Source organism: Theropithecus gelada, chromosome 9 (assembly GCF_003255815.1).
Source record: "Theropithecus gelada isolate Dixy chromosome 9, Tgel_1.0, whole genome shotgun sequence".
Classification (NCBI taxonomy): Eukaryota; Metazoa; Chordata; class Mammalia; order Primates; family Cercopithecidae; genus Theropithecus; species Theropithecus gelada.
In genome coordinates, this window is record NC_037677.1 from 118140479 (window position 1) to 118153377 (window position 12899).

The following is a 12899-nucleotide window of genomic DNA, read 5'->3' on the forward strand; positions in this document are numbered from 1 at the left end:
AGGAAAGAGATTTAATATATCCTAAAAAAAAAAAAAAAAAAAAATTTTAAAATCCCAAAACAAAAAAGAAAAAAAAAAAAAAAAAAAAAAAAACTGGAAAAAGCCCAAAAATGTCACCATCAACACCGGGTCACTGGAGCATCATTTGTCAAAGTTCCTAAAGAAGAACATTCAAACACATCCCAGTGGCATTTTCAGACAATGAGAAGGCACCAAAGAAATCAATCTGGACACATGAGTGTTTTCCAGGTGGCTGAAAATGCAAAGAATTTGGTGCTTCTGCAATTTTCCCTATTAATCGGGTCAGGCATTTGACACTTGAGGTGGCAAAAAATTGTTTTAATGGCAACGTCCCCTTTCCTGCCTTGCCAATTACCCCGGCCATGGCATTCCTCTGTCCACACAGGCCACAGCTGCTTAATCTCAGCCGCCCCAGGCTGCACCTGTGAATCAGACCAGCCTAATCACACTAACAGATGGCAGAGGCCAAGTAGCCAGCTAAGAACTGCTATCACTTTAAATAGCATCTAATGTTTCACAGACACCAAACAGAGGCACCTCCTCACAGCAGTATCTCCCTGGTACAGCTAACACTAGCCCTTAATCACTGCAGAGCACCCATTTCGGGGGCAGAGTTGGTGTCATTTGAGAGCTAATTACAAAAGAACCCTGCTTGCAAGGTGAAGGCATGGCAAGTACACTGTTGGCTGGCATTCATCACATGGGCGCTCTACGCCCTGGCCCTTCTGCATGGGCGCTGGGCAGTTAGGAACAGTGTTCATAATGCAAAGCATAAGGGCCACAGCACATAATCCTTCTGAACCACTCAGCCTGCCTGTCACGTAATCCATACCTTGCTGTTGCATTTTATTGCTTCACATGGTTTCACGGTAACCTGCTATTAGGCAGGTACCTGACCACCAGGACAACACAGTTCCCCAGGCATCCAAAAACCACCCTGACAGAATCCGATGTCTCAATCCACAGCGAGGACACCCACATACAGTAAAACTTGAGAGCTGTAAACACCTGTACAAGCATTCTCACTCCACCCACATTGTGACCCTAGGATGCTCTCATGCAACACGCCTGCGACTGAAACGCAGCTCTGCTTTTGCTTGCTGAGCCACAACTTTCCAATCAATAAAGCAAGAATAAATAATCTCTCCACCTGATCGGGTTATTAGTGGCATGGATGGAACCAGCAACCAGCTCAGAGCCTGTCTAGGGCGGGCCCTCAGCATCTTTGCCTCCAGCTTCATGCCAGAGCCACTGGCCAAAAGAAGTGAATGACGTGCTCCACTGTATCAGTGCTTTTTGTTAAATAATAATGATAACCTTTTTAGAAGGCTGGTATAAATCACAGAAGATACTTCCACTCACCTTATTATCCACTGTTTTACGAACAAGACCGCTAACGGTAAGCTCCCATTCAGGGCAGACCTCCATGTGCAAATTCTAAGCCAGCGGTTCTCACATTTCAGTGTGAAGCAGAATCACCCCCAGAGTTTCTAAGGCAGTGGGACTGAGGAGGAACCTGAGAATCTGCATTTTGAGGGAATTCCCAGGTGATGCTGATGCTGCTGGACCAGGAACTTCACTTTGAGAACAACTGCCCTAAGCTTCCTCTTGACAAAAAGTAAGAACTGCATCAACCAAAATACTTCCCTTTTGCCCAAGCTGCTAGGAGATTCAGGGACAAATCTAAATCTTCACTTAAGTAACTCATTTATCCGAGGTACCTACCAATATCTGTTTTATCTTTTTCCTTTAAAAAGCTAAAAGACAGGCCGGGCGCAGGGGCTCACACCTGTAATCCCAGCACTTTGGGAGGCCGAGGCGGGCAGATCACCTGAGGCTGGGAGTTCCAGACCAGCCTGACCAACATTGAGAAACCCCATCTCTACTAAAAATACAAAATTAGCGGGGTGTGGTAGCATGTACCCATAATCCCAGCTACTCGGGAGGCTGAAGCAGGAGAATTGCTTGAACCCAGGAGGCAGGGACTGTGGTGAGCTGAGATTGCACCATTGCACTCCAGCCTGGGCAACAAGAGTGAAACTCCCATCTCAAAAAAAAAAAAAAAAAAAAACACAGAAAAAAAAAAGCATTTTCAACAAATAGTGCCAGAACCACCACAGACAGGCTAAAAAGTGAATCCATACACACACCTAACATCCTTCACAAAAATTAACTTAAAATAGATTACACACATAAATACAAAATACAAAACTATAATAATCCTAGGAGGTAACATAGGAGAAAATCTAGATGACTTTGGGTTGGATGATGACATTTTAGATATAACATCAAAGGCACCATCCATAAAAGAAAAAACTGGACTACATGAAACTTAAAAATTTCTGCTCTGCAAGAGACACTGTCAAGAGAATGAAAAGGCAAGCCACAGGTTGGGGGAGAAACTATTTGCAAAAGAGATATAATAGAGGACTGTTATCCAAAATATACGAAGAACTCTTGTAACTCGACAGTAAGAAAACAAACAACCTAATTAAAAAATGGGCCAATGGCCTTAACAGACTTCTCACCAAAGAAGATATATGGATGGCAATTAATCATATTAAAAGACGCTTCGCATCATCTGTCATCAGAGAAATTTAAATTAAAACAACAAAATACCATTACACACCTATCCGAATGGCCAAAATCCAGAACAGCGGGCACATCGAATGATGTGGAGCAACAGGAACTCTCATTCCTTGCTGGTGGGAATGCAAAATGGTGCAGCCACTTTGGAAGGCAGCTTGGTGGTTTCCTACAAATCTAAACACACTCTTCCCACATAATCCAGCAATCACACTCCTTAACATTTACCCAAAGTAACCGAAAACTATGTCCACACAAACACCTGCGCAAAGATGTCTGTAGCAGCTTCATTTGCAATTGTCAAAACTTGGAAGACACAGAGAATTTTTTTTTTTTTTTTTTTTTGAGATGGAGTCTCACTCTGTCACCCAGGCGGGAGTGCAGTGGCGTGATCTCAACTCACTGCAACCTCCACCTCCTGGGTTCAAGTGATTCTCATGCCTTAGCCTCCTGAGTAGCTGGGATTACAGGCGTGCACCACTATACCTGGCTAACTTATGTATTTTTAGCAGAGACAGGGATTTCGCCATGTTGGCCAGGCTGGTCTCGAACTCCTGTTCTCAAGTGATCCACCTGCTCAGCCTCACAAAGTGCTGGGATTATAGGCATGAGCAACAGTGCCTGGCTGAGATATCCTTTAGTAGGTAAATAGATAAACTTTGATACATACAAACAATGGAATACTCAGTGCTACAAACAAATGACCCATCAAGCCATAAAAAAAACATGAGGGAAACTTAAATGCATCTTACTAAGTCAAAGAAGTCAATCTGTAAAGGCTACCGACTGTATGATTACACACCCTAAAGTCAACCACAGACTTTGGGTGATAATGATGGCAGTGCAGGTTCATCAACCGGAACAGATGTACCATTCTGGCGGGGATGTTGATAACAGGACAGGCTATGCATGTGTTGGGGAAGATTATATGCGAAATCTTTGTTCCTTCCTCGTTATTTTGCTGTGAACCTAAAAGTGCTCTAAAAAATAAAGTGTTGCCAGGCGCAGTGGCTCACATCTGTAATCCCAGCACTTCAGGAGACCAAGGTGGGTGGATCACTTGAGGTCAGGAGTTCAAGACCAGCCTGGCCAACATGGTAGAACCCTGTCTCTACTAAAAATACATAAATTAGGCCAGGCACGGTGGCTCATGCCTGTAATCCCAGCACTTTTGGAGGCCGAGGCAGGTGAATCACGAGGTCAAGAGTTCAAGACCAGCCTGACCAACAAGGTGAAACTGCATCTCTACTAAAAACACAAAAATTAGCCAGGTGTGGTGGCAGGCCCCTGTAGTCCTAGTTATTCAGGAGGCTAAGGCAGGAGAATTGCTTGAACCCAGGAGATGGAGGTTGCAGTGAGCCGAGATCACGCCACTGCACTCCAGCCTGGGTGACAGAGCAAGATGGCGTCTCGGGGAAAAAAAAAATACATAAACTAGCCGGGTGTGGTATATTACTTAGGCCTTGTTTAAATGTACTAAATTGACTAAAATCCTTTTAAGAAAAATGTAGAATATACCATATAAGCAGAGAACCCCAATACCCCATGTACAAACACTTTAGGAACGTTCCAGCCAAGTCATTGGAAAATGCAAGTAATGCTATATTCTATTGTCTTTATTGAATAAAGATTTGCAAGCACTCACTCTTCTGAGCACTATACAACTAGGAACTCATGCAATCCTCATAACAACCCCAGAAGGTATTATTATTATTATTATTATTATTATTACTCTCCACTTTATAGTTAAAGAAACTAAGGCACAGAAGTGAAATGAGCAACTCAGAAGTTGTGGAGAAAGATTCAAACCCAGGCTGCCCAGCTCCAGGAGGCTATGCCATGTTCTTCCTCGCAAGTCAATGGCCTCTCTCGTGTTAGCACTCAGTGTTCACGGCCCTCATTAAGCAAACCACCTTTGGGTCCCTTTTCAATCGTGGTCTGCAAAGTAAGGCACACGTCCTTCATTTCCACTCAGCATGAGGTGTGTGTTGTAGGAGGCCGGGGTTTCTCATCCTAGGGACAACTGACATCTTGGACCAGATAATTCTTTGTTATGGGGCTGTGCTCTGCATCCCTGGCCCTTCCCCAACTAAAGGCCACCAGCACCCCCACCCTCTGTTGTGACAACCAAATATTGCCCATTGTGCCGGGAGAGCCAAAATAGGCCATTGCCCCAGTCACGCACCACTGGATTAAACCAAGCACGATCAATGATTACAGGGAAAACCAAGATGTTACGTGGTTCTACTATTTTTATGTCTCTGAATAGGGAGAAGCCAAAGGGAAAAGGAAAAATCAAGGAAAGAAAAGTAGTAACTGCTTTGAAAAACGAATGACCAGTGACACGAGAAGAAAGGACAAATGATAGAGAAGGCTGTGCAGCAACAGTGGTTTATTCTCAGGTTTGAAAGTCAGGAAAGTAGACACAGCGGGGAAAGGCAAGGGCCGCGGGACACAGCATGGCGCGGAAGAGTCGACAAGAAGACAGGTGACAGGCAGGACTTCCCTCCACGCTCCTCTCTCGCGGACCATCCGAGCCGGGCGGTTACTTACTCTTGTTGTTACCATTCTCACTGACAAAATCTTCCGCACCATCGGTGTCATCCTCATCATCCCCGGATGAGATGGCATCTGTATGCAAAAGAACATATTCCATGGATGTGTTTTTTTGCAAAGCAAAAAGGTTGCAATTATCTACAACTGAGACCTTCTCCATAGCAAAGTCAACAACCCAGGAACCCTCGCAAAGAGCCTGGGATTGTGTTTAGTTAAGATAGTTTCAATGGCTTAAATATTCCCTCCATGATGACAGTTGGTCTATGTTATGATTCTCAATGTTTTCTGTTTTCATGCTATTTAAACAGGCTATAAAATTGGATATACGAGAATTGGATTTCAAGCTTCAAACAGTATTCAAGCCCCTGACAAATTTACCAATTGTGTAGTGCCCAAAGACTCTTTTTCCAACACTAACCTTTCAGTATGCGGGTCCCCTTCAAGAAAGAAATTGATCCCTGACAAAACTTAGTCCCTGTGTGGCCCTTGTCATCGTCAACTAACATTCTGAAAGCAGAACTTTAAACTCAGCCACAAAGGGCGCCTGTTCTGTCCTGCTCACTGCACAGAATGAAATCAAGGAGAGAAACTCAAACTTTAATAAACCAATCAGAAATCTTGAGTATCCACATTTCAGTCCTATATTCTAAATGCCAAAGATGTCAGTGGTACCAAAAAAAAAAAAGAGAAAGAAAAAACCATGTATTTCCTTAAATAAAAGCATACTATCTTAAGAAAAATGTTACTTTGTGCACAAGAGCTCTGTCATTCTTAATGATTGGCCTTTCTGGTGCACCAGGTCCCAAAGAAGAATTTCAAAAACTATGAAGCTGTGTGCCTGGCATCCAATTAGAGATCTCGCTACCTTTGCACTTGGCCAAAAAAATGTAAATCACATAATAGCTACAGAGAAGAGAGAGCGTAGGGCTCACGGGCCAACTCACCTGTGACATTCACCATGAAGTACCAAGTTTCACTGTCTACAGTCCTAGTGGCAGTACAAGCATAGAGGCCGGAGTCTCTAGGCGTGGCGCCCTTTATCTGCAAGTACTCCCCAATAAGCACTGTCCTATTGTTGGGCCCCAAGTGCACCCCATCCTTAGTCCAACTGATCACGGCGGCATCTTTCAACAGGCAGCGCACCTCTAGCGACTCCCCTGGTGCAGCCACGTACACTTCTGGTTGAGAGATTTGGTATTTGGTTGGTGGCTCTGCAGAAAGGTGGGAGAGAGAAGATGGAGACAGATGGGAAGGAGGGAGAGGAGAGAACGTCCAACAAAGGTCAGTGGAGGCTGCTTATTCCCAGGAGAAGCTGTTCTTGCTTTGCAAATGGCCCCAGCAGGCATCCACCTCTCCCCAAGCCCCAGGAAGTCAGGAAGTATCTGGAACAGCAACCAGAGGTATGATACCCCCAGCAAATCTGTCCTGACTTAGTTTCCACATCCTACAGGGCTTTAGAAACAAACCAAACCATAGCATGGAAGGATATTCCACAAAAAAATGTTTAAATTGATTGCCAAAGTGTGCTTGCACCGTAATACCTGCAAAAATCTGTCATTGTGGTATGTTTTACTTGTAAGAATGCCAAGTTTTTCACATTTGTACGTTAAACGTGACTGCGCATCACACACACATACACTCTTAATTACTTGTGCTAGACTTGGTATGTTGTCCCAAGGCCAAGCTTCTTAAAATGAAATGTCTCAAACTGAAGGAAAACTAAGGGATCCCCTACAAGATTTTTTGCCACCCAGAGTTTTCATGAGCTCTCAGGTTCAGATCAGTACTTTGCGGGTTTAGAGACCTAACTAATTCTGTGCTGGGTGAGCTGAGACCTGCCGTTTTCCTCAAAATGATAAAAGCCTGGAGGCCTTAACACCAAAAACAAAAAGAGCAAAATGCCCAGACAGCTGCAAGGCGGTCTCCACTACACTTACAGGGATCCTGAAATGAAGCCGCTGGGTGCTGTGTGCCCCCAACTCCACACGACAAAGTTTTGTCCCACCCTGCTCACCAACTCCCGCCACACACGTCCCAGGCTTCTCCTGTAGGGACAGTCCTTCCTCCCTCTCTTCCCTGCCATCCACCCTCCAAGGCCCAAATCAAGTAGGGCCCTCTGTGATGGGGGTCACCTTGCATCAGTCACCCTGGGCGGAAGTGCAGGGGCTCCCTCCCCCTCCACCGTACACCTGCCCACTTCGCCAGCGCATGGGATGCGTCACATTCTCATGAACACATCCTACCTCCCCGAGGAGACACCAAGACCCTAGAGAAAAGGCGTGGGTCTCATGGTTCTCCGTGCTTCCCGCCACCAACCCCATCCTGCTTGGCATACACATGGCCATGTCGAACCAGGTCACAGTCCCCAGATATGCAGCACAGGATGGAACCCACAAGGATCCAACCCACACAACCTCTCCACTGGAGCTGAGGGGAAACCATTGGCGTTTATTAGTAACAGCAGCTGGAGCTGCCGGCTGGAGCGGCCACGAGGGCCCAAGAAGCAGGCTTTCGTCCCTCCAGTGAGAAGTGTGAATGGGACCCAGAGTTCCAGGCCTGGAAAATGCAAAGCTTCCCAGCACTGAGACAGCACCAAATCAGGGCAGGATCAAAGGCAACTGTTTTGCCTGGACACCCCTCCGAAGGACAAATCTCCCATAGGAGACTGAAATCAAGTCAATCTGTGTTTCAGTCCCACTGTGAAAGGGCCACATGCATCAAGGACAAGAAATCCCCTCACCACCACCATCAACAGCACACGGGAGGCCTGGGGCTTCCCAAAGGGGCATCACCAAAGGCATGCAGGCCAAGCCCCAGATGCCAACTAGCACGTGAACACAAAGAGAGAATCACAACAAAAGGAGGAAAACAGAAGCTAAATGTAACATGGACAAACGCACCCCAAAGCAAGCAAGGAAAGCCCAGCTGACAGGCAGGTTATGTTTCTAACATTTGTTTTCTCACTCGACAATTATTTACTGCACACCCACTATACACCACGCCTATTCTGGAAGCTCTGCAGCAAGATGACCCTGCACTTGTGGATCGTCCATTATGGTGGGAATGACAGACAACAGATACAAAATCTATAAAAAATACAGTGTTCTTGCTTAAGTGTTAGGAAGAAGGACACAGCAAGATACGGGCACGTGCACACAGCAGTGGCAGGGGAGGGCTGGTCCTTTGGCAGGAGGTGGCAGGTGATGGCCCGCGGGCCAAGCCAGCCACAGCTTGTTTTTGTAAACAAAGCTTTATTGGAACACGGCCATGCCCATACCTTATTGTCTGGTGCTGCTTTTGTGTGTTACAAGGGCAGAGTTCAGTCGTTGCAACAGAGACCCTGCGGTCTGCAAGCCCTACAATATTTGCCATCTTGCCCCTACAAAATGTGTTTCAGTCCCTGTTGTATAAGACGATCAGAGAGACTTCTCTCAAGAACAGGCATTAGAGCTGAGAAGTGAAGGATAAAGCGAAGTTTAAAAGATGCTGGAAACTTAGTTTGAAGGCTCTTAGAGCAGGCCTCTCAAGGCTGCTTAAGTCAAAATGCAGCTGAACTGAGTGACTAATAGAAATACTTTAAACTATGGAGACCAAACAGAAAAAAGAAAGGAAGAGAAATATGAGAAGGAGAAGAGGGCAGGGATTCAGTCTGGCCCCAAATCTCAGCCCATCTTCCACTCCCAACATCCTAGAGTCACAGATTCACTCAACATGAGAACTGAAGGGGCCCCAAACACTGTTGGTCCAACCCCTTTGACAGCTGGCTAAGGCAAGGACCAGATGTCCTCCGAGTCCCAGGTCTCCAACAACTCATTGCTGAAACAGCACCCACCATGTTAGAATGAATTTACATTGGATTTGTCTGGGTCATAAAATGATCAATGTCTATTATGACAACGTCACATGATCAGTAAGTCACCAGGAATGTTATGGAATGTACTTTCCTCTCAGCCAGAACTGGTCACCAGGGCAGCTGCTGAGCAGAAGCAACAAAGCTTCCCTCCCTTACAGGGGAGGCACCTGGGACCCACACACCAATCTGCTCCATCCTGACCCTCAGATAAGCTGCAACCATGTCCCTGTGTCACGCAGTGGAATGCTCTAAGACTGCATGGGGGTTGGAGGGAGATAAGCAAGGTATTTGCAATGGTGATGCAGAAAAAATCTCTCTCCGGGCAAAGCAGGAGTTATGATGTATGATTTCCTGTTTTTAAAGGAAAGTGTTTTCACTGAGAACCCTTTCCTTCACCTAAAATCAGTAAACCCCAAAATCTTGCTGAAACTGGGGTATCTGAGCTGCTGGACTACCACCTGCCATTCTACGAGGAAGAACAGGGGACAGCAAGGACCTATGTCTTATTCGGACCTGGACACAGGAGATGCCTGGTGCAGGGTGCTGCCCTGGACGAGAAGAGGATGAAGCCCTGAGTTCCCACGCCTCTCCGTTCCTACTTAACCTCTTGGCCTGGCGTTCCCCATCTATTGCAGGGTAAGAGTACCCAAATACTGGTTTATTATTGGTAAGATTCCAATGAGCCAATGAAGATGAACCTGGTTATCAACTACAACGTGTTGGGCTAAGGACTGCCACTATCACTGTTATTCTTCAAGGCAGAACACGCTTGTCATAATTTTTTAAGCACCACGGTTTTCAGAGGATAATCACAGAACATTTGGGTCTCTCTCTCTCTTTCTTTGACGGAGTCTTGCTCTGTCGCCCACACTGGAATCCAGTGGTACGATCTCGGCTCGCCACAACCTCCACCTCCCAAGTTCAAGTGATTCTACTGCCTCAGCCTCCCAAGTAGCTGGGATTACAGGCATGCACCACCACATCCAGCTACTTTTTGTATTTTTATTAGAGACAGGGTTTACCATATTGGCCATGCTGGTCTCGAACTCCTGACCTTGTGATCTGCCGGCCTTGGCCTCCCAAAGTGCTGGGATTACAGGCATGAGCCACTGCGCCCAGCCGGAACACTTGGATTGCTATCTCCAGGTACAAAGTGATTTTACAGGAGTCCCATCTCAATGGACAGTTAAGATGACTAGATGTACTAAAACTGCTTTTTATCCCAGTAAAACCAGATCAAAATTGTCATCTAGATATCCAAGTTTCAAGGATAAAAAAATATCACCCCCTAAAATACACCAATGAGATAATGATGTTTATCCATAAAACTCAAGCCATCCTGTCTTCAAAGTCTCAAACCAGTAACTGCTGTCTTCGTAAACTGAGAAAGCAAGGACTCCTCCCTCCACCCCTTCAGTGGTCATTTCACAAAGGGCCCATCTGGGGATCAGCAGTGCCTTTAGTAAACACGCCAGTGATATCCCTGGGTATTGCAGAAGACTCTGCAAGCACATGTTAGGGAGAATGAATGAATAAACACAAAAGAGAGAAAGAGGTTGGGGAGAACCAATAAAAAGAGGATGTAAGTAAGAAGAGAGGCAGGGATGGGGTGGGGCCATACACTGGGGAGGGGCCAAATGCCACACTGGTAGCCTCCCAGGCCACCCAGCGGCCCCCCAAGCCCAGCCTGCAGGGCTCAGCATACACGGCACATATCAAAGACAACCCCAGCCAGGGGGCCGAGAACACAAGCCCCTAACAGCTGGCTCAGTGGAAGGAGCTCTGTCCCTGCCTGTGTCCTTGGGTCCAATTGCCGTCCTCAGGACTTGGCTTCTCTTCTGGGTCTGAATGCTGCAGGTGACCTGAGCCGCTGCCCATCCCTGCAAACATGCACTCCCCGAGCCCTCCACGTCCCTCCCCACGGTTGTACTGACCTGGCCCCAGGCTGTGCGGAGCCAGGACAATCTGCGAATTCCCTCTGTGCCTGCAGGCCCAAAGGGGCCTCCCTAACTCTGGTCACCCCCCATGGACGGACCACCTCTCCCTGACTCCACCCGGCTGCACAGCCTGCTCTGTGAAAGAGCAAAGAATCCCCCCAGGAAATGTACATAGCTCCTTTTATAGTCATGTGAACACTTCCTGGATTTACTTTTTCCCATTGCTGTGGCATACTTTTCACCTTTCCTGTGAGAATCCACCAGGGGTGCACAGCCCAACATCCCCCTCATCTCCTGCCAAAACGCAATGCGGAGAAGGTTCCAGAAGCTGCTTTGCTACGCACAAATGCTCTTTCAGAGGCTTCCACAGACAGAAAATATGTTTCCATGTATTTTTCACAATATGAATTAAAATTCGAAAAGAAGCAAGCCAGCTTCACAGTAGTATTGGACATTGTCACTGTTTCCTAAAATTGATAAACAAACAAGGCACCAACTCTCCTTCCTGGGACACAGCTCAACACTCATTTCTACTACCACGGCCACACTACTGCAGCCCTGCTGCATAAGGCTCAGTTGCATCCATGTGAATTTTCTCCCAGAAGTTTCAAATACTTGGGAAGTACCAGCAGCATGTTAGCAAGCAGCTTGTTTTTTGAGATGGAGTCTCACTGTCTCACCCAGGCTGGAGTGCAATGGTGTGATCTCGGCTCACTGCAACCTCCGCCGCTTGGGTTCAAGCGATTCTCCTGCCTCAGCCTCTGGAGTAGCTGGGATTAAAAGTGCATACCAGCACGCCTGGCTAATTTTTTTTTTTTTTTTTTTATTTTTTTTTTATTTTAGTAGAGACGGGGTTTTACTGTGTTGGCCAGGCTGGTCTCAAACTTCTGAGCTCAGGCAATCCATCTACCTCGGCCTCCCACAGTGCTAGGATTACAGGTGTGAGCCACTGCACCCAGCTACAAGCAGCTTCTTTAAAAAAAAATTAACCAGCCGGGCATGCTGGCTCACTCTTGTAATCCCAGCACTTTGGGAGGCCGAGGTGGGCAGATCACCTGAGGTCGGGAGTTCAAGACCAGCCTGGCCAACATGGAGAAACCCCGTTTCTACTAAAAATGCAAAATTAGCCAGGCATGGTGGTGCATGCCTGTAATCCCAGTTACTTGGGAGGCTAAGGCAGAAGAATCGCTTGAACCTGGGAGGCAGAGGTTGCGATGAGGTGAGATCGCGCCATTGCACTCCAGTCTAGGCAACAAGAGCAAAACTCCATCTCAAAAAAAAAAAACAAAAAAAGTTTTGATACTTTAAAAAAGAGAGAGACAGGTACTTATACAGCTAATCAAAAAACAAATGGGCCAGGCACAGTAGGTCATGCCTACAATCCCAGCACTTTGGGAGGTCGAGGTGGGAGAATCACTTGAGGTCAGGAGTTCAAGACCAGCCTAGGGAACATAGTAAGATCCTTTCTCTACAAAAAATGAAAAAAAAAAAAAAAAAGCCAGGAATGGTGATAAACATCTGTAGTCCCAGCTACTCAGGAGGCTGAGGTAGGAGGCTCGTTTGAGCCCCAGAGGCTGCACTGAGCTATGATTTCACCACTACATTCCTGCCTGGGTGAGACAACGAGATGAGAACCTGTCTCTAAAAATAAATAAATAGGCCAGGCATGGTGGCTCATGCCTGTAAATTCAGCACTTTGGGAGGCCAAAGTGGGTGGACTTTGGGAGGCCAAAGTGGGTGGATCACCTGAGGTCAGGAGTTCGAGACCAGCTTGACCAACAAGGTGAAACCCATCTCTATTAAACATAAAAAATTAGCTGGGCGTGGTGGCGTGTGCCTGTAATCCCAGCTATTTGGGAGGCTGAGGCAGGAAAATTGCTTGAACCCGGGAGTTGGAGGTTGCAGTGAGCCGAGACTGTGCCATTGCACTCCAGCCTGGGCAACAT

The 12899-nt window shown here is 46.6% G+C and overlaps 1 protein-coding gene across 5 annotated transcripts in view; it reads right to left on the bottom strand.

The window, feature by feature from the left end:
- The window catches only part of FGFR2 (fibroblast growth factor receptor 2), a 121653-nt gene that overhangs the window by 82112 nt on the left and 26642 nt on the right, over window positions 1-12899 (bottom strand). For 3 of the 5 annotated variants that reach the window (XM_025396745.1, XM_025396743.1, XM_025396744.1), the window contains exons 3-4: window positions 6108-6374; window positions 5161-5238 (exon numbers count right to left, since the gene is read on the bottom strand). The exons of the other annotated variants lie outside the window; for them this stretch is intronic. In XM_025396745.1, the coding sequence (XP_025252530.1) occupies window positions 5161-5238; window positions 6108-6374 (345 nt within the window). The remainder of the gene's footprint in view (window positions 1-5160; window positions 5239-6107; window positions 6375-12899) is intronic. 5 annotated transcript variants of the gene reach the window in all.